Consider the following 16,898-nt stretch of genomic DNA (forward strand, 5'->3'; position numbering starts at 1 on the left):
CGGTGCTTGGCACCTTGCCGCACCTCGGCACCGCCTCGATCTCCCCGCGTTAATCCCCACGACATCACCTCTCCAACAAACAGAATGCAACTCGGCCTTTCCGAAAACCTATCGGCCCTCGTGGCCCGGCGCTTCAAAGCCGCCAAAGAAGGCGGCCATCTCGTCTTCTCACCCACACAACTATCCATCATCAACGCCGGCATTCCAGTACATCCCACCCCGTCCCATGCTCCAGACCACTCTAACCACAACGCAGTACCAACTCCGCTACTGCCCGGCCCTCGCAAAGAAACCCAACGGCCTCAAACCCACCGGCTCCAAAACCCCCAAACCTGACCCCTTCGAAAACCCCTCCCCGGACCTCCTAATAGCCACCTTTCCCCCATCAAACCCGACCCACGCCCTCGTCCTAAACAAATTCCCCGTCATTCCAAACCATTTCATCCTCTCCACAACAGCCTTGAAATCCCAAACCGACCTCTTAGAGCTCTCCGACCTAGAAGCAACCTACGCCTGCATCTCCTCCTGGAGCCAAAACCACAATGGCCGCCTCTTCGCATTCTTCAACTCCGGCGACGACAGCGGCGCAAGCCAACCCCACCGCCACCTTCAATTCCTCCCCGTTGAAGCCATGGCCGACCAGAATCCGGCTGATGGAGCCTGGGCCCCTCTAATCGACGGCTTCGCATCCCAACCTCAGACTCCGTACCAACACCTTCCCCACCTTTCCTTCGCACACTTCGCCCTCCCGATACCGCCGGCGCCATCACCGGAGACATTACACAATATCTATATATCTCTCTACCGCGCCGCCGTCTCGGCCGCGGGTGTCAGGAATACGACTGCGACGTCCGGTCCGGCAAATATTAGTTATAACCTGGCGATGACGCTATCGACCATGATGATTGTTCCGAGGAAGGCGGAGACGGCGCATGTCCCAGTTGATATCGAGAAGGCGGGGGATATTGTGGACCCGGGGGTTGTTTCATTGAACGGGACGATTCTGGCGGGTACGCTTATGGTGAAGGCAGAGGCGGAGTGGGATGTTTTGAGGGATCAGCCGGAGGTTCTGGTCAAGATGTTGAGGGATGTGGGGTTTCCGCGAGAGAGGGAGGGGATGGCGGTGTTGTAAATAGTGTTACTCGAACCAGGTAGAATACCTGGTTGGGTTTGTTGATTTTATATACTAAGAACTGCCATTGAGATCTCAAGCATCTCTGGGCTGAATGCATCGAACATTTTATATTCCTACCTAGATTGGACACGGTCGGTTTGTAATACACCACCTAGGCAAGATCCGAACTTTAAAGACTAGATAAAGACTTGCTTGATACAACCTTGTCACCAACCTAAAAACAAACCCTGATCGCTAAAAGAAACATCTCCCCAAACCAGCTAAGATACACAACCCCAAACCCTTTTGAAACACTTTCCAACCCCGCCATCCCTCCAGTAGCTCAAGCCTTAAAATCATGAATCTCACACCACTTCTTCTTACAAGTCGCATTCCCAAACTGATAACTCCCCCCATGCGCCCAGATGTACTGCGCAACCTTCTTCCACGAGACCTTAGGCGGCCCACTCAAACCCAGCGACGGATCCGAGCAAATGGTGACCGCTTCGCAGAGAAGTTGGACCTGCATTCATTAGAATCAGCCGTCTTCCTTTCCACAATAACTTTGCATAAAAGGCCATGTAGTTGCAGTTTGTATGATGGGAGTAGGGAAGCTCACATCTCTCTCAGTCCACTTTGGCTTCCTCACACGCTGCTCCTTGGTCTTCGTGAGCGTTCGGAACCGACCTCGGAGGGTTGATTCGGCTTCTTTGAACCCTCCGATGCGTTTTATGTCTTTGTAGGAGAGACCGCGGCGTTTCCAATCGATTAGGAGGGCGTTTCGGGAGTCGGTGTAGTGGATGTTTGGCTTTATGGCCTCTGAAGAGCTGGGGGAGGGGGTCTGGGTCTGGGTTTGAGATTGGGGTATGGATGGAGGTGTGGGTTGGGGGAAGATGGGGGTTGTGAGTTGATATTGTGGTGGAATAGTTGGTGTAGGAATGGTGTGGTCGTCTTGGGGTGGTGAGGTGTCGAGCAAGAGATTCGCTCCTGGAATCGTGGCTGCTGTTGAGGGGAGGATAGAGTCGAAGCCATCGAATTGAGGCACAGGTGGTGCACTTGCCCAGCTTTGGGTTTCGATTAAGTTGTCTGGAAAGTATGGTTGGCTTGATAGCTCGGCTTCACTGGTTGGCCAGGGGAGCCATTGGGCTGCTTGTCCTGGTTCTGTACGAGAGTCTCCGAATTGCAGACTGGGGCTTTGGAAAGAGAGAGGCTTTTCTGTGGCAGTGCCAGCCGTGGAGTAAGGCGGGCTGTTGAAAACAGAAGACTCGTATTCTCCAATGTCGGTAAAATCAAAGGATGATGATACTGATGGTGATTCCTCATTGCCAGATGCAAAAGATGGAGTCTTCGCCCAGTGAGCATAAGAAACGAATCCGCCATAGTTGTCAGCTGTTGTAGTCATCGGAGGGGCATAGATATGATTCAGTGACCCGTGGGTCATCTCCTGACGTGGGTAACTGTCACTCAAAGCTGTTCTCTTCATGACTGCCGTGTTGATGAAGTCTGCATATGATCGTGGGTTGTCAATATGGTCGAAGGAACAACAGAGCTTGTCCCTTGTGATAGGGGGATGGTTGATGGATAAAGAGGAGTGAGACATCTCGCTGCGTTCTCGAGATAATTTCGTTGACTCTCGGCGTGTGGTCAAGTGTCTCTTGGACTGACGAGGCGTAGAAGATTCAAAGATAGATTTCCGGTTCCCACGACAGCCTTCATTGAAAGGAAAGGGCCTTTTCAGGTTTAAAGAAAGATGAGCGGACATAAATTCACTCAAGACAGGGATTTCTTTCTGGCGGTGCCATGGTTCCGGGACCCCAGGACTGACCATCACATCGGCCATGACTGTCTGTTGCTAGAGATAGAGCTGGCAATCTCCGTAGATTCACCGCAATTGCTGGTTGTACGCGGGTTGTCGCGTGTGGACTACGGCTGGTACAGGCTCTTTTTGTGTCTCTGATGCAGCCTTGTCAATGCGTAACGGTTGGGCTGCTGTGGTCGGGACGCCTGCAGGGTTGACCGTTATATTAGGCGCGTGTCTCATCAATCTGGGGTTTACCCGTTGTCTCACGCGTTATAGTGCTGACCTTGACGGAATAGTAGTTCAATCCAGATGAGTGTTCTCACTGAAGTATGACCGGTTCGAAGGTGGGAGTGACAGCCTGAAACCCTGAGAAAGTTCTTTGAACAATTGGACTATCGCCTCTGAGTCCTGGGTTGTGTAGAGTAATATGGATCACGGCCAGATCATCCAATGCAATACTGTCTCGGATCTGTCCTAAAATCGGCCGTTGAGGTTGAAAACTGGCAGCCACGGTGAAATGACATGCAGTGCGGCTCTGAGATCCAAATGGCGTGCAGCAAGACGGGGAAAAGATCGAGGGCAATGAATCAACCCAAGTGTGAAACTCAAACCCCCCCAGGATCAGAGCCCGCTCTTTTAATAAAAGTCTCCTATCCCCTTATCCGTCTTGATATCCCACCCAGCTCATTACAGCCGCTCGGCCCGGTCCTGAAAACCGTTGCGCCGTTTCGCGGAATCAAAGAAGAACTTCCGATTCCACTTAGAGTAGTGGTCTGGACCTCAAAAAGCCTTGCCGAAATGATCCTCAACCCTAGCCCAGGGGAAAATCTCCGGGCTTTGATCTAGGTGTTGATCCACTTGCCGTGCGTTTCAGATCTCTTCTCTATTGTCCGCAATGCCCCGGGCCTCGATGTGGAATGGAATTGTGTTCGTGTTTGGCAGTGAGACAGGTTGCGGGTAGAGGGTTGAGTCTTGGACGGCTCGGTCCTTGGGCTAAACCTTTTCTTCTATCTCTTCAGTTAAGCCTACAGACTTTTATCTATGTCCTGCTTTAGCTTTTCCAAACCTGTCTGGTACTTTCTTAGCACTCAAAAGAAACAATCTAAAGCCGGACTGTAGCAACCCCAACCCACACTATTCCAAGGTTTACCAAACCGCCTTGATCTAGATCAATCCAAGCATAATATGAAACACTTGTCATCCCTCCACTGTCCACCTCCATTCGGCATCGGTTCAGCCAGTTTGACAATGGTCCATCCTGGCGGATACCCACATAGGGCTCGCTGGAGACCCTCCCCGATCACCGCGCCAATGGGGATCCACCGGATCGATCCAACCTGCCGAGAAAAAGCAAAAGCTGAGCAATGGCGGTATGCACGGCCATCTGGGTTGGCTTTGGCTTGGCGGCTGGGGAGACCTGTCTATTTCTACTTCTGCGATTTACCGAAAGTATAATGCCTGGCTAGGTGCAGGTAAAGGGCAAAATAGGTATAAACCAAGACAACCCTAGAAGTCAATTGGAATAAACTCCGATAAAAGGTAAATTTGACTACTCTAACGCTCTGTTTCAAGGTTGTCATTGAATTCCCCAGGTTGAAAAGTCCCCATCTCCATCCCCTGAATATATCCCGCCCAAAGCTTAACCACCCCCGGAACAACACATCCCAAATTTTAGCCCCGTTTCAAAGAAACTTCTCCCACCTGCTTGGGATGGCCTGGGTGGCGTTGAAACCGGTAACTTCCCGCAGCAATGCGAACACTTAACGGTTGTAATTGTATTCTCCTCTGCATTCTGACCAAGGGAGCGCAGCGATCCACTCGGAAGACTCCCTGTAGCATCAATCCATGATCCACTGCCTCTGCTGCCTTTTTGATGTGGAGGATGTCTTGGACAGGGTCTTCAAGATGGTCTGGATCGCCGGGATGAGGATATTGACTGCATATGCAGGTCACTTTTATGACAGTTCATTTGGTATGTTTTTATTATGGAAGTAGGAGTGGCTGGATCCTGGACTTTTCGGGCTTGAGGCAAATCTGGGGAAGTCGGACTGGCAGGGTTGTCGGGGTTGTGTTGGTTGGAAGGTATCAGTCCGGGCTTTTTGGGCTAGATGAGATTAGGGACCCTCTTGACGCGTAGGTCTCTCTCTTTGTGAACTCGAGACTTCTCCAAGTAGCCCTTGAAAATCTAGTTGTAGACTCCAAATCAGGCCGGGCTCTGATCTCATCATACGATCACTGACTTAGTATAGGTAGAGCCTGCCAGAAGACAAAGAATGTCATCAGCTCAGAGACATGACTATGATCCTAAATTAAAGCACTCGAATCTGGAGATCGATCATCCCAACCTGCGGCTGTGGTTTGCTGCAGATCCTGCATCCTACAACGGTTTCGGTGATATGTAGCTACGCGCTATCGGGGGCATTTCACCAGTTGGAGATGACGAGAGCAGATCCTGTCTCTGATGATTTTAACATCCGGCAGAATGTTTCAACGTTCAAGAATGAATGGGCTCAAGGTTCTTATTGAACAGACTCTATACAACGTATCCAAAGTTTAAATCTACCGGAAACAATACCAATGGGTATGAATAGAGAGACAACCTTAACCAGTCACAACTGTCGACCCAGGCAAAGCGGCACCAGTCATAACCACAGCTTTCGAACTCCAAGGGGAACCACTCCAATGCCGACCCCTATCCACAGTCCCAGCTTCACGAACTTCTCCAGTAATCTTTTCTTTCTCCCCCACAGTGGACAATGAGACACGTCGGTCAGACATCTCCACAGGAGGCGGCCCTATCGCCACAATACCCCGGCCCAGATGCTTGGCATCGATGGATTCCCGCTTCCGTCGGCCAGCTGCGTTGCTCCGCGATGCCAGAAAGTCCAAAAGTCGGTCAACGAGGAGGACTACAGCCAATGAGAATCGATCTGTCAGAGCATGGGAAGAAGACTGACCAGTTAGTAGGGTTAGGCTGAAGGCGTAGAGGATTAGGGGCGAGGTCATATATGAATAGGCTAGCGGAAAGTGGGTAACGAATGAGACTTGGCTTGCTAGAGAGATGGCGAGGAGTATGTGGACCGCCGTTGAGAGGATGAGGTGGAGGCGGAGGTTGTGGCGGCGTGATAGAATTAGGAATGCAGCGAATAGGGTCAATGAAATGCTGGTGACGGCGAAGAAATACATATACACGAATGCGAGGACTTTCATGTACATCTGTAAGAGTTGTTGGTTGTCGAGGAGATTGATGTCTACCTTGTTCGATGGTGTAATATCCATACTCGAGAACAGCGCCGCCGTGACATTCCCCAGCAGGTCGCTAAAGAGCTCCTCCGTGTGGACCCAGCTGAAGGTTTCAGTTTCAGGACAAAGTGGCTGGTGGACTAATTCGTCCAGGATGCTCGAGATGGCAATCCATTCTTGCGTTGCTCCTCGACTGAAAGGAATCTCCATGTCCGTAATCGTGCTTCGAATGAGCGCAACACCGCTGATCGGAGTGGGAATCGGTTCCTCGCAGATGAAAGACAGAGTCTGTTTCAGATATTTCAACTTCAAGGTCACATCTAGACTCAGTGCGAGGATTTGAGAGCCCTCGAGGAGAAGAATCAGTGCGACGTGAAACGGGAAATGCAACTGGGCCCAGATCTGCTGGGTCAGCTTGCCGAGTCGGTGCCGCGGGGACATGTCAAAGTAGACCTGCCAGAGAAGATACTTCGTTTGGTCAGGGCGGCTCATCGGCAAGACCTAGGAGAAACGCTTACCACATTGGTTGTCACTCCCAGGATGTGGACAAACGACCATTTGGTCCATCCGCCGGGCCGCACCGTCTTGTTGACAATTCGAGTGATCGCAATAACACCTTCTCCAATGATAATCAATGTCAAAAGACCCATTCGGACGTTGAGGTGGGTGTCCTGGAATCCGATCCCGGAGTACAGGCAAGACAACAGCATCACTGCCCACATTTCGAGCGCGAACAAAACAAACCAAATGGTCCAGATTTGGCCTCGAAGCCGGTTGGCTGGGCTGAACGAAAAATACATCTGACAGGTGCGTTAGAGGCCTCCGATGCGGAGAAAGAGAAAGAATCTTACCCAGCCGTAGACTGAGCCAGCGAACCAGAGAACAGTCGCCGTGAAGCTCACCCCTACCGAGGAGTGTTTCATCGATTTCCGCATAAACGCAATGTTTATGGTATACTGAGTAGCCAGGAGCAGTCGACTACCCGCAAGAATCGCCGTCAGAGACTGAAATGCCCAAACATTCTCGCCCTGAACGTGGGTGGTGAAGCGTGTGCCAGCAGACGCGAAACCGACCATCACCCCGAGCTGGATGGCCTTGCAAATCCGTTCGAAGACGGAGTCTCGGGCGAATCGTATATCAAACAGGGTGACTTGGAGCCATGTGAACCAGATCACGCCGAGGAAGCCAATGTATGCTCCCAGAGCTTGTACACGGATAAGCAAAGGCAGGCCAACGCAGTGATAAGGCATACCTTTCATGTTGTTGATTTCGTGTGTAGCAGTAAAAGTGGAGAGATTGGCAACGAAGAAGAGGTCAAAGAAGAGTTCGATGGGTGTTGCCTCTGAGTGCCTGTATAGACGAGGACATTCGGTCATTTTATCAACGGGGCTGGCTATCCACGGCAGGCTATGACGGCTGAAATCGTCAGTACATATTGAACGGCCGTACTGTCGTCAACGGGGGCCATGTAGGACTCACGCCGGATATTCATCGGGACCCACGGTCTTACGAAGATGAAGACGAAATGTGGGCAGATGGAAGTGAGGCGCCATGATTAATATAAGGTATGTAGATTGGATGAGAATATGTAAAGGGTATCACAAGAACAGTTTGACTCCGAGATGCTCAGATTCCGAACGTGCACAAAAGGCCGAGGGAAACGTTAAATAAAGGGAAGGAGCAGACGATGAGCTCATATCTCAGTCTCGCCAGAGCTGGAATCCGAAGGTGCCATGGGTGCACCGATGCTTTCCAGACCTCGCGACTGCTCCAACGCTCCTGCCGATGCATCTGCGTCGGCTGCTGGCTCAATACCGGCTTCCTTTTTGAGGCGTTCGTAGTTATCGCCGGCCTCCTTAATCATCCCTTGAATCTCCACTTCCCTGACGGCAATGTCCTCCTTCTCCTTCCGTAGATCCTCCATTCGACTGATCATCTGCGTTTTAGCAGTCTCCATCGATGCCAGGGACATGCGAAGTCTCTCGAGACTGCTGGACAGCTTGGGAAGGGAGGTCATCTTGGGGGGAGTCCTCGGACGATCGATGCCGGAAGACTTGCCATGACCCATAGCAGCTCTGGTCTGGGTGGCCTCATATGCCGCCTTCTCCTCGATGTCGGAATCCTCATCATCAGAAAGTCCCTCAGCGTCGTTGATGAGCTCGCGCATCGCATCGCGATCCTTTCGCTTCTGTTCACGTTCTGCCTTTCTACCTAGGGATATCTTCCCATCCTCGACATATTCGTCGAAGCCCTCGGCAAAGTCCTCATCATCTCGGACCAGTCGAGTATCCGAGACCGTTTCCTTCTCGCCACGAGCAACGGCGTCCCAGTCGTCGTCATGTTCCGTCATATGATCATCCAATGAGATGAAGTCTTCCTCCTTCGCACCTTTTTCTAATGCCAGGCGAGCGCGCCGTGCTTTCTTCTCACGGATCTCAGCTTCACTGGGGATGGCAGAAGGGCCGGAGACTCTCATAACCTCTCCAAACTTCGCTGCCACATCAATCGTCCGATCTTTCTCGTCGTCTGTGCTGGCCTTTGGCGTGGAGGGCGTTGAGTCACGAAGCTCCTTTAAATAATCATTGCTGTAGCTAGGCCGGTCCTGATCATGTCCGACGCGGGCGGGTATTGTCTGCGATGCGCCGGAAGGCGTCAGGTTGCGCTGCGCCGCGCTGCGCTCGACGGCCTTGCGGCCGAGGCCATGTCGTTTGGGAATGATGACCTCGCTTTGATCACCATCGTCTGCCATTGAGGTCTCGCCGGAGCCAAAGGAAAGGTTCAATTTAGATTTGGGTTTAGACTTCGACTTGATTGGACGCTTGACTATGGTTTCTGCAGCGCGTTAGTGAAAAAGTCCGCGTATCAGTCGACTTTCACGGTGCCCAACGCCGCGTTCGTCGTAAATATTAGAGACTAACCTGGCTCCCCACCATTCCCCTCGTCATCTCCCTCATCGTCCCCGATCTTCCGTGGTTTTCTGCGATTTGCGAAGCTCATTTTATGCGACGGATGTGCTGAAGCAGGACGACGATGTGACGTGCGATCATGCAATGAGCGATAACTTGAACAATGTTTCTCACGGTGAAGTGATAACCGAAGGCGTGGATGCGGTAGTGGAAGAAGTTGTGCAACAACTGCTTCACGAAGTTGGGCGGCTCTCGATTCAAGAGCTCTTATCGCTTATCCGGGGGAATATTTTCCCGGGCCCGGACGAATCCTCCGTTGATCAAGATGAAGATGAAGCCGATGAACTCAGCAACTCCACATTCTCTTTCCCCCGGCTCGTTCCAAACGTTCCAAGATGCCTCAAGCACAGCCTGAACTCAAGAAGGTTGGTCTTGTCTCTGCTTGTCCCCCTCCCCGTTCTTTTGCTGACAATCCTCTCCAGTACATGGAGAAGCGGGTCTTCTGCCAGATCAACGGCAACCGCAAGGTCATTGGTATCCTCCGCGGATACGATGTGAGTCTTCCTTGTCGCTTCGTCCCCCCTCAATGACTCGTTCCTCTCACGCTCGTCCCCCCCGCGCTTGTTCCCCTCATGCATACGGACCATGCTTTGTTTCAAGGCTCGCGCCGTGCATGCATTCAGTCTCGGGTCGTCCATGAACCGCGAATTGAAGCCTGCGGGCCATTCAAAATCCCTTCACTATGGCACCAGAGCTCCATAGAGCGAATCCTACACCGCGTGGGACGTCGGCCCTTCTGGCTTCGCTCCGACACCCCCTCTGCCTCCACTCTGTTCGCCCGCGTCCACATACAAAACTGACTAACCACCCCTCATTAGGTCTTCATGAACATCGTCCTCGACGAAGCCTTCGAGGAGAAGGATGGTGGCGAGAAAGTCCCCATGGGCATGTGTGTACGTACCTCCCCCCACCAAACCCGTGCCATCAACGGAGCTAACAAGCACAGTGCATCCGCGGTAACTCGCTGATCATGATCGAAGCCCTTGAGCGCATCGACACCAAATAAACAACATGCATCTACGACTTTTCCTGTTTCTGCTCGAGGCACAAAAGTGCGCGGCGCGCGCGTGGGGACGTTCAAGTTTATAACGGGTCAGGGAGTTTGGGTCGGTTGCTCGTATGGGGACAATCAAAACCTTTTTTCTGCGTTTTTGTGTAGCTTCGACTACACTAGCCATGGCACCTTGTTTTTGCGTGTGGCTTAGATTACACTTTGTTTTTATGTGTGGCTTGGACTACACTGGTGCCGTGGGTAGCTATGAAATGACACATGCGGGTTCGAAGCACAACTTATGTGATATTATCTCTTATTGACCAAAGCAATGCATCGCCTGCGCGCCTAAAACCATGCGTGATTTCCTCCTCGCAATGTAGCTTTCCAATCAGGTCGACGTGAATAGAAAGTAGAGTACATGAACAGATTTAAGTCTAGCCGTGCGGGTTTATTTTTTGTGCCCGAACTTGAGCTTTAGCTTCAAGCCGCCGCCGCTGGCAGGAGTTGCGGGCGTAGAAGCAGTGGGTGTGCCGGTGCCCGCAGTCGGAGTGGATGATGGGTGGGGAATGTGTAGTTTGGGGAGGGCTGTCGAGGATGGCGTGCTTGGAGTTGTGCCGGTCTTGGACTGCTTGAAGGTGATGCGCGGGGCTGGCGGGAGCATTCCAGACTCGTCGCGTTTCCGTTTGGGATGGAGGCTGCCCCGGAAGGATCCCGTTCGGGAGAAGTGGAGTTTGCCATTTCCTAGGTTCTTCACCCTCCAGTGGCGTCCGAGCCGCAATGTGATACGCTTCGATGTGACGGGGTCGAATAAGACGCGGCAGACATCTAGCAGCTCGGCCAGTTCGAGGACCCCGATTGACATCGAGTTGCATGCAGCCCACATATACTCTTTGAGAGATGGATCACCTGAGATTTCCTTCTTCAACGCTTCAATGGCACCAGGGACGGTTTGACGACGTGCAAGATCAGCTTGGCGAACTTCCGTTGAAGACTCTTGCTCGATAATCAATCCCCCTGTCTGGTTCGGCTCTATTTGCCCAGGTCGCCCAAAGGCAATCTGCGCCAAAGCTCGACCGAAAAGGCGTTGGCAGTGGTGACGAACGTAAGCGGATGTGTCACTGGTCATGGTGAAGATGAGCCAGCGCAGGAGCTCGGGACTTTGGGAGATGTCGAGCTCGACAAGGCATTCAAACGCCTCCAAACGAAGCAGATCGTAGGTACCAGACCGGGTATAAGGAACAAAGAGCATTAGATCGAGCTCTTGTATCTTGGCTTGCATCATCTGCATCTGGCAGTGCAATGCAGCTCGCGAGTATATGTTCTGGAATGAGCCGGACCATTCGTCCATTCTCCTGTAGCGGTCAAATTCTGCGAGGGTGTCTTTCTCGAGTTGTTCCTCAGCTTGACTCTCGAGAACGCGCTGCATGTCGAAATGGGCCAGCTCCTCCTCCGGTCGAGGGTCCGTTCTACCGAGCATCGCATGGCAGAGTGAACGCATCAGGGAAGCGACGTAGAAATTGTCCGAGTACTATGTCCTGATTAGCATAGGTTCAAGCAAGACAGAAGACTCACACATACCTCATTGTTGGAGTTGTCGTTGAATTTGAGCTTGTCGAACAAAAACTGCTTCACCCTAAGAGGTGTCTTGCCACTATTATCCCGCACCTTCGAGATGGACTCCGGAATCACCTTCTGCAAGATATAGGCAGCGCGATCCGAGAAATCATTGGATCGTGTCATGGGCGAGTCCGGGAGACAGAAAAGTTCTTGGAAGGCCTTTTCAAGATGGAACAGCCCAATCCAATCAACTTCATCTTTGGCATGTTTGATCAACGCCTCTGCCGCCGTCACTCGTATACCGTGGAAGTATCGACTATCCATGAGTGTGCGAACAAAGATGGTCGAGATCAAAGGATGCTCTCGCTGCGCTGCCATGTACTGAAGGGACTCCAATTGAGCAACGACATCGCGGTCTTGCTGGAGTTGCGAGAGGTACATGTATCCAGGCATGCCGAGGGACAGCTTGCAGACCCATTCGAAATCCGCATCCATGCGGATCCACTCGTAAGACTCCTGTCCCATCCTTTCTTCATCCTCCTTGGTCCAGTCGGCTAGGCGCCACTGGGCTGTCTCTTCCTCTGTTTGTAGAACATCTCCAAGGCAGTAAAGGAGGACTTCTTCCTGGGCATCGGCTTCACCCGATGCGACAGCACGTTCTCTTTGCTTCTTGTTGCGCTTGAGTCGCTTGTATTTCGTATTGTAGGGGATGTCAAACTTTGTCACGCCCTCCTTGATCTCGACGATATGTTCGTACGGGGTACCATCGGCCTCGTGAATACGAAGCGTCATGGAGCCAGTGAAGACAGGCTGGATGGCACCGGCATAGACTTGTCGAACTTCTTCCTTGAGATCGCGCAAGAACGCATTCTTTTCAAGATCACGAGCGGCCGTCTGATCGGACTGGACTTGCCTGATCATCATTTCAACCACAAGTTTCTTCTTGTTGAATCGCTGTGTGGCCTGGAATCGCGGGCATCCAGCTCCATAGACCCATTGCCCGAAGAAAACATCAAGCTTGGCATGCCCGAGGCGCTCGCATGTCTTCTGGAACAATGAAGAGGTGACAGCTCCGTTGGGGATGTCACCCATTCGGGAGTTTAAGAAAAGTCGAGAAATGATTCGGGGCATGGTCGCCTTTCCACTAGCCTTGGTTAGGCGACGGTCGAGAATGAACAGGACCAAGGGTGCCTTCAGCGCAATGAAACGATATTCGGATGGGTCAATCTTCAAGAAGTTGCCCATGTCGTAGATCGAAGGACGCTCGTAGTCCAGCTCGCAGATCCTGTCAGACATCTGCTTGAGTCGGAATCGGTATTCGTTGTTGCCGCAAAGCTTTTTCATGAACGTGTCTGTGATATACCATGCCACGCCGACGGTAACCCAGGTGTCTGCGGGCTCGTCAGGAATGATGTTGATTCCAGACCATTGGCAAGCCAGCGCATGTACAAGCGCTCTGGTTGAGTCGTACATGGGATCGATGATCTCAGGCGGGAAAAGAAGATGACTACTGCATATAGCCATGCACGCTGTCGGCAATGTATCCACTGCGACGTCATCAACAAAGCAGATTTTGTAACTGGAGAATGGATACGACCCATAGGACAAAGAAAAGAAGTCGATGGCTTGTGCCATAGGGAAGGCGGTATTTTGAACCTCGTCACCGCGTCCTGGAAGACAGAATGCATGCAGAGGAATAGCGTTTTGTCCAAGTTGTTCATCCTGATCACTTTCACGGAAGTCCGCCAGATTCACATATTCGAAGGGACCAACAGCGAATCCAATTTGTTGAGCGGAGAGCGGCGAGTACGATGCAAACGAGACTGTCTTCCGAGTCGGGTCGTTTGGATCCGTGATATCATCTGTCAGCTCGCCGGAGCATACCACGGACATATCCAGACCTTCATCGTCCGAGGAGATATAGCGGTTCTGCGCTCGCGATCGAGAGGTTGTATTGGATCCAACGTCGCGTCCTTTGCCGTTGAACACGTCTCCCAGAGATGAAGGACATGAGATCGAAATTTCCCAAGTGCACCGGGAGGACGGGTTGTCCACACAAGGGAAAAGAGGGCATCCAACGCTGGACTCCAGTGAATTCGTGGTATAAGCATGGGGGTATCGACGGTCTCCGCTGTCCACCCCTACGAACTGCAGTCCATCCCGAATCCGATCAATCGTAAAATCAATACTGACCGTCACAGCCGTAAACTGTGGCAAATTTGCCTCGGGCTTGATAGTAACAGGTCCATCGACATCACCACCGGCGCCCTGCAGCGCAATTTGCTCCTGAGCTTCCGCCGAGGATGGGTCCAACTCGTCAATCCGCACGCTCTTCGGAATCGCGATCGATACCTCGGGCTTCGGGAGTGTTGTGAGGAGGTTTTTGTCGATATGCGCGGTGAGTCTCTCGTGGTAATGCGCTCCGTAGAGATGGAGACTGTCGTAAGGGTCCCTATAATTCGCCGTCGCGACTTTTCCGTTGACACTCAGACGCTTGATCTCGCCCTGTCGAAAGTTCAAACGAATTTCCTTCAAAGTTTTGTAATGAGGGTGAATGGTGATTTCCGCATGTCCCTTCAAGCTCTTGCTAGCAAAATCAATGTCTAGGTCAACCTTCTGGTGCCCGACACTGTATCCCAGGTCCAACGGATCCGCCGCGGCGGGCGCTTCGACAACGCCCGGCATCGCGAAGGATGCTCACTAACGAAATGCGCGGGGGGCGCTGCCAGAACCATCAACCGTCATGTCCAACTCAGTGGGCGACCATAGCAGAAGCGGGAGCGGCGATTGACTAGGCGCGATGATTGGCGTGAACCGAGATCCCGGCGCGACTGAGCTCCTGGGACAGAACAACAGGCGGCCTAACAGGTCGATGTGGGGGGAGAAATGGGGTCGGTGACAGCGAGGGATAAGAGCGAATAAACCCGAGATCTGAGACCTGGCAATGCGATGTCGAGACACCAAAACAGGCCGAGTTAACCTTGCGACGCTCCACGGCAAGGCCCTCGCGTCCCGATGCGGAGACCATCACGTGACCGTGGGCTGAAAATCCCTGTGAAACATTCCGGGCTTCTGCCTTCTTTCTATTTTTGGGTTACTGTACTATTGCTTGGGCGTGTCCTGGCCAAGACCGTGCGAGTATACCTTTCGACTCCTTTTCCTTACGTCCCTGGTCCCTTGTGGTGGTGAGATATACTTTCTTGACCTCCTAACGGTTCCTGAACGTGCCCACGCGACGCGGCTCAACCGTCACTATGAACGCGATCCTCCGCATGGTCCAAGGTGTGTTGACTCGGAGCTTGCTGGAAATGTTGTCTATAGCATGAAATACTGATTTTTACTTTCTCTTCTCCAGAGACCCAAGACTCGCTCTCCGACGATGCCCTCCTTCCCCTAAAGTCGTATAAGTACTCGGCCGTCGACAAGTCCCCTATCTCGAACTATATTCTCAAGCACTACGTACGGCCCCTGAAATCAACCCGCGGCAGTGAGAGAGCTATTGGCTGACATTCTACTCTATATAGTGGAATGCTTTTGTTGAGTTTTTGCCCATGTGGATGGCCCCGAACATGGTCACCCTGCTCGGGTTCATGTGGATCGTGGGCAATGTCTTATTGATTGAGATCTTCATGCCCGATCTTGAGGGTCCGGTAAGATTGCCTATCATACATTATAGTCTGCATTTACTGAAGGCTCGTACAGGGCCCTTGGTGGTTGTACTTTAGCTTCGCATTGGGCTTGTGGATGTCAGTCAAATACCTCCCGTGAATATCTCCCGACGAACAACGAAAACTAACGACGCGCAGGTACTCAACTCTGGATAATGTCGACGGTAAACAAGCACGCCGAACCGGAACTTCCAGCGGGCTGGGAGAGTTGTTTGAGTTCGTACCATCCCGGCGCCATCCGTGGACCAGTCACTGACGAACTATAGTCACGGAATCGACTCTTTGAACTGCACCCTCGCCAGTCTTTTAGAGACTGCTGCTATGGGCTTCGGTGCCTCGACTCTGGGTGCTTACACTGCGCTCATTCCGTGTCTTGCCATGTACTTCTCTACTTGGGAGACCTTCCACACCCACACTTTGTACCTGGGCTACTTCAACGGCCCCACTGAGGGCCTTCTCATTGCCATCAGCATTATGATCGCCTCTGGAATCTGGGGCCCTGGCATCTGGTCGCGCCCTATTACCGATCTGATCAACATTCCCGCACTGTTCGGAACCAACTCGGTCAAGGACATCTGGGTGCCAATTCTAGTCGTCGGCTTCTTCCTCGGCCATCTGCCCGGATGTGTTTTGAACGTGTATTCTGCTCGTAATAAGCAGGGCCTGCCCTTTACCCCTCTGCTGAAGGAATGGGTTCCTATGATCGTGTTCACCCTGTGCAACATGGCCTGGCTCTTCTCGCCCTACTCGACCCTTCTGTCTGACAACCACCTCGTCCTGTTCTGCACGACCATCACCTTCGTCTTCGGACGTATGACCACCATGATCATTCTGGCCCACCTGTTGAGGCAGCCCTTCCCCTACTGGACTATCCTGCAAGCTCCTCTCGTCATCGGTGCGGTTCTGGTGAACCTGCCTTACATCGGTCTCCCGCAGCTTGGCTCCTCGTTGGAGCTCTGGTACCTGCGTCTGTACTTCCTCTTCGCCTTCGTGATATACTCACACTGGGCCGTTCTGGTCATCAATCGCATCACCACCTTCCTCGGCATCAACTGCCTCACTATCCGCAAGGACAAGTCCGCTGCTCGTGATAGAGCCTACCGTGAATTCGGTGGTGAGGCATCTCTTCCTCTCAGCCCTGAGAGTGAGGACGACCGTCCCAAGGATCACTAAATCATTTCGTCCTACGTCAATTTACCACGGGGAGCTAGGCCTAATCACGTCAAAATCGCCTTCCTCTCAAGGTCTTCAACTATGGCGACAGTTGGTAGCCTTGTTGTCTATACGCCTATAAGCATTTGTAATTACGACACTACAGCCTTCGACGCTATGCCATTGCATTCGATCATAGCGGCTGATCAGACTCGCATGACAGCATCACCAGATTCTGTCCTGGGGTATATTACGGCCATTTTAACCTGCACATATGTACTATGCAATTAAACGTCAAGTTTGTTCAATCATTCTTCTCAACGTAGCAGGTAGCACTTGCATACTCGTAACTCAACTCGATAATCTTGACACTGGTGAAGTCCGTTCACGTCCCATCTACAAC

The 16,898-nt window shown here is 52.1% G+C and overlaps 7 protein-coding genes across 7 annotated transcripts; 3 read left to right on the forward strand and 4 right to left on the reverse strand.

Annotated features, from left to right (window-relative positions):
• Nucleotides 1-84: 84 nt before the first annotated feature.
• On the forward strand, nucleotides 85-1,132 carry N7498_000278 (uncharacterized protein; the record flags this gene model as incomplete). The annotated part of the gene is made up of 2 exons (XM_058447341.1): nucleotides 85-207; nucleotides 257-1,132. The coding sequence occupies 2 exons, from the start codon at nucleotides 85-87 to the stop codon at nucleotides 1,130-1,132; spliced, it is 999 nt and encodes a 332-aa protein (XP_058312752.1).
• Nucleotides 1,133-1,457: 325 nt separating this feature from the next.
• Nucleotides 1,458-2,597, reverse strand: N7498_000279 (uncharacterized protein; the record flags this gene model as incomplete). The annotated part of the gene is made up of 2 exons (XM_058447342.1): nucleotides 1,458-1,637; nucleotides 1,734-2,597. 2 exons carry the CDS (start codon nucleotides 2,595-2,597, stop codon nucleotides 1,458-1,460), a joined length of 1,044 nt encoding a protein of 347 aa, XP_058312753.1.
• Nucleotides 2,598-5,516: 2,919 nt separating this feature from the next.
• On the reverse strand, nucleotides 5,517-7,711 carry N7498_000280 (uncharacterized protein; the record flags this gene model as incomplete). Its single annotated transcript, XM_058447343.1, has 4 exons — nucleotides 5,517-6,626; nucleotides 6,677-6,958; nucleotides 7,010-7,574; nucleotides 7,638-7,711. The coding sequence occupies 4 exons, from the start codon at nucleotides 7,709-7,711 to the stop codon at nucleotides 5,517-5,519; spliced, it is 2,031 nt and encodes a 676-aa protein (XP_058312754.1).
• A 140-nt stretch (nucleotides 7,712-7,851) lies between these two features.
• On the reverse strand, nucleotides 7,852-9,155 carry N7498_000281 (uncharacterized protein; the record flags this gene model as incomplete). Its single annotated transcript, XM_058447344.1, has 2 exons — nucleotides 7,852-8,990; nucleotides 9,077-9,155. The coding sequence occupies 2 exons, from the start codon at nucleotides 9,153-9,155 to the stop codon at nucleotides 7,852-7,854; spliced, it is 1,218 nt and encodes a 405-aa protein (XP_058312755.1).
• Nucleotides 9,156-9,459: 304 nt separating this feature from the next.
• On the forward strand, nucleotides 9,460-10,130 carry N7498_000282 (putative small nuclear ribonucleoprotein SmG; the record flags this gene model as incomplete). The annotated part of the gene is made up of 4 exons (XM_058447345.1): nucleotides 9,460-9,489; nucleotides 9,547-9,618; nucleotides 9,943-10,017; nucleotides 10,071-10,130. 4 exons carry the CDS (start codon nucleotides 9,460-9,462, stop codon nucleotides 10,128-10,130), a joined length of 237 nt encoding a protein of 78 aa, XP_058312756.1.
• Nucleotides 10,131-10,566: 436 nt separating this feature from the next.
• N7498_000283 (transcription initiation factor TFIID subunit TAF2) lies at nucleotides 10,567-14,360 on the reverse strand (the record flags this gene model as incomplete). Its single annotated transcript, XM_058447346.1, has 2 exons — nucleotides 10,567-11,646; nucleotides 11,697-14,360. 2 exons carry the CDS (start codon nucleotides 14,358-14,360, stop codon nucleotides 10,567-10,569), a joined length of 3,744 nt encoding a protein of 1,247 aa, XP_058312757.1.
• A 569-nt stretch (nucleotides 14,361-14,929) lies between these two features.
• On the forward strand, nucleotides 14,930-16,516 carry N7498_000284 (uncharacterized protein; the record flags this gene model as incomplete). The annotated part of the gene is made up of 6 exons (XM_058447347.1): nucleotides 14,930-14,957; nucleotides 15,031-15,134; nucleotides 15,200-15,325; nucleotides 15,378-15,421; nucleotides 15,482-15,559; nucleotides 15,610-16,516. 6 exons carry the CDS (start codon nucleotides 14,930-14,932, stop codon nucleotides 16,514-16,516), a joined length of 1,287 nt encoding a protein of 428 aa, XP_058312758.1.
• Between the last annotated feature and the right edge of the window lie 382 nt (nucleotides 16,517-16,898).

The sequence above is a fragment of the Penicillium cinerascens genome (assembly GCF_028974065.1).
Source record: "Penicillium cinerascens strain IBT 15544 chromosome Unknown contig_16_segment0_segment0, whole genome shotgun sequence".
Classification (NCBI taxonomy): domain Eukaryota; kingdom Fungi; phylum Ascomycota; class Eurotiomycetes; order Eurotiales; family Aspergillaceae; genus Penicillium; species Penicillium cinerascens.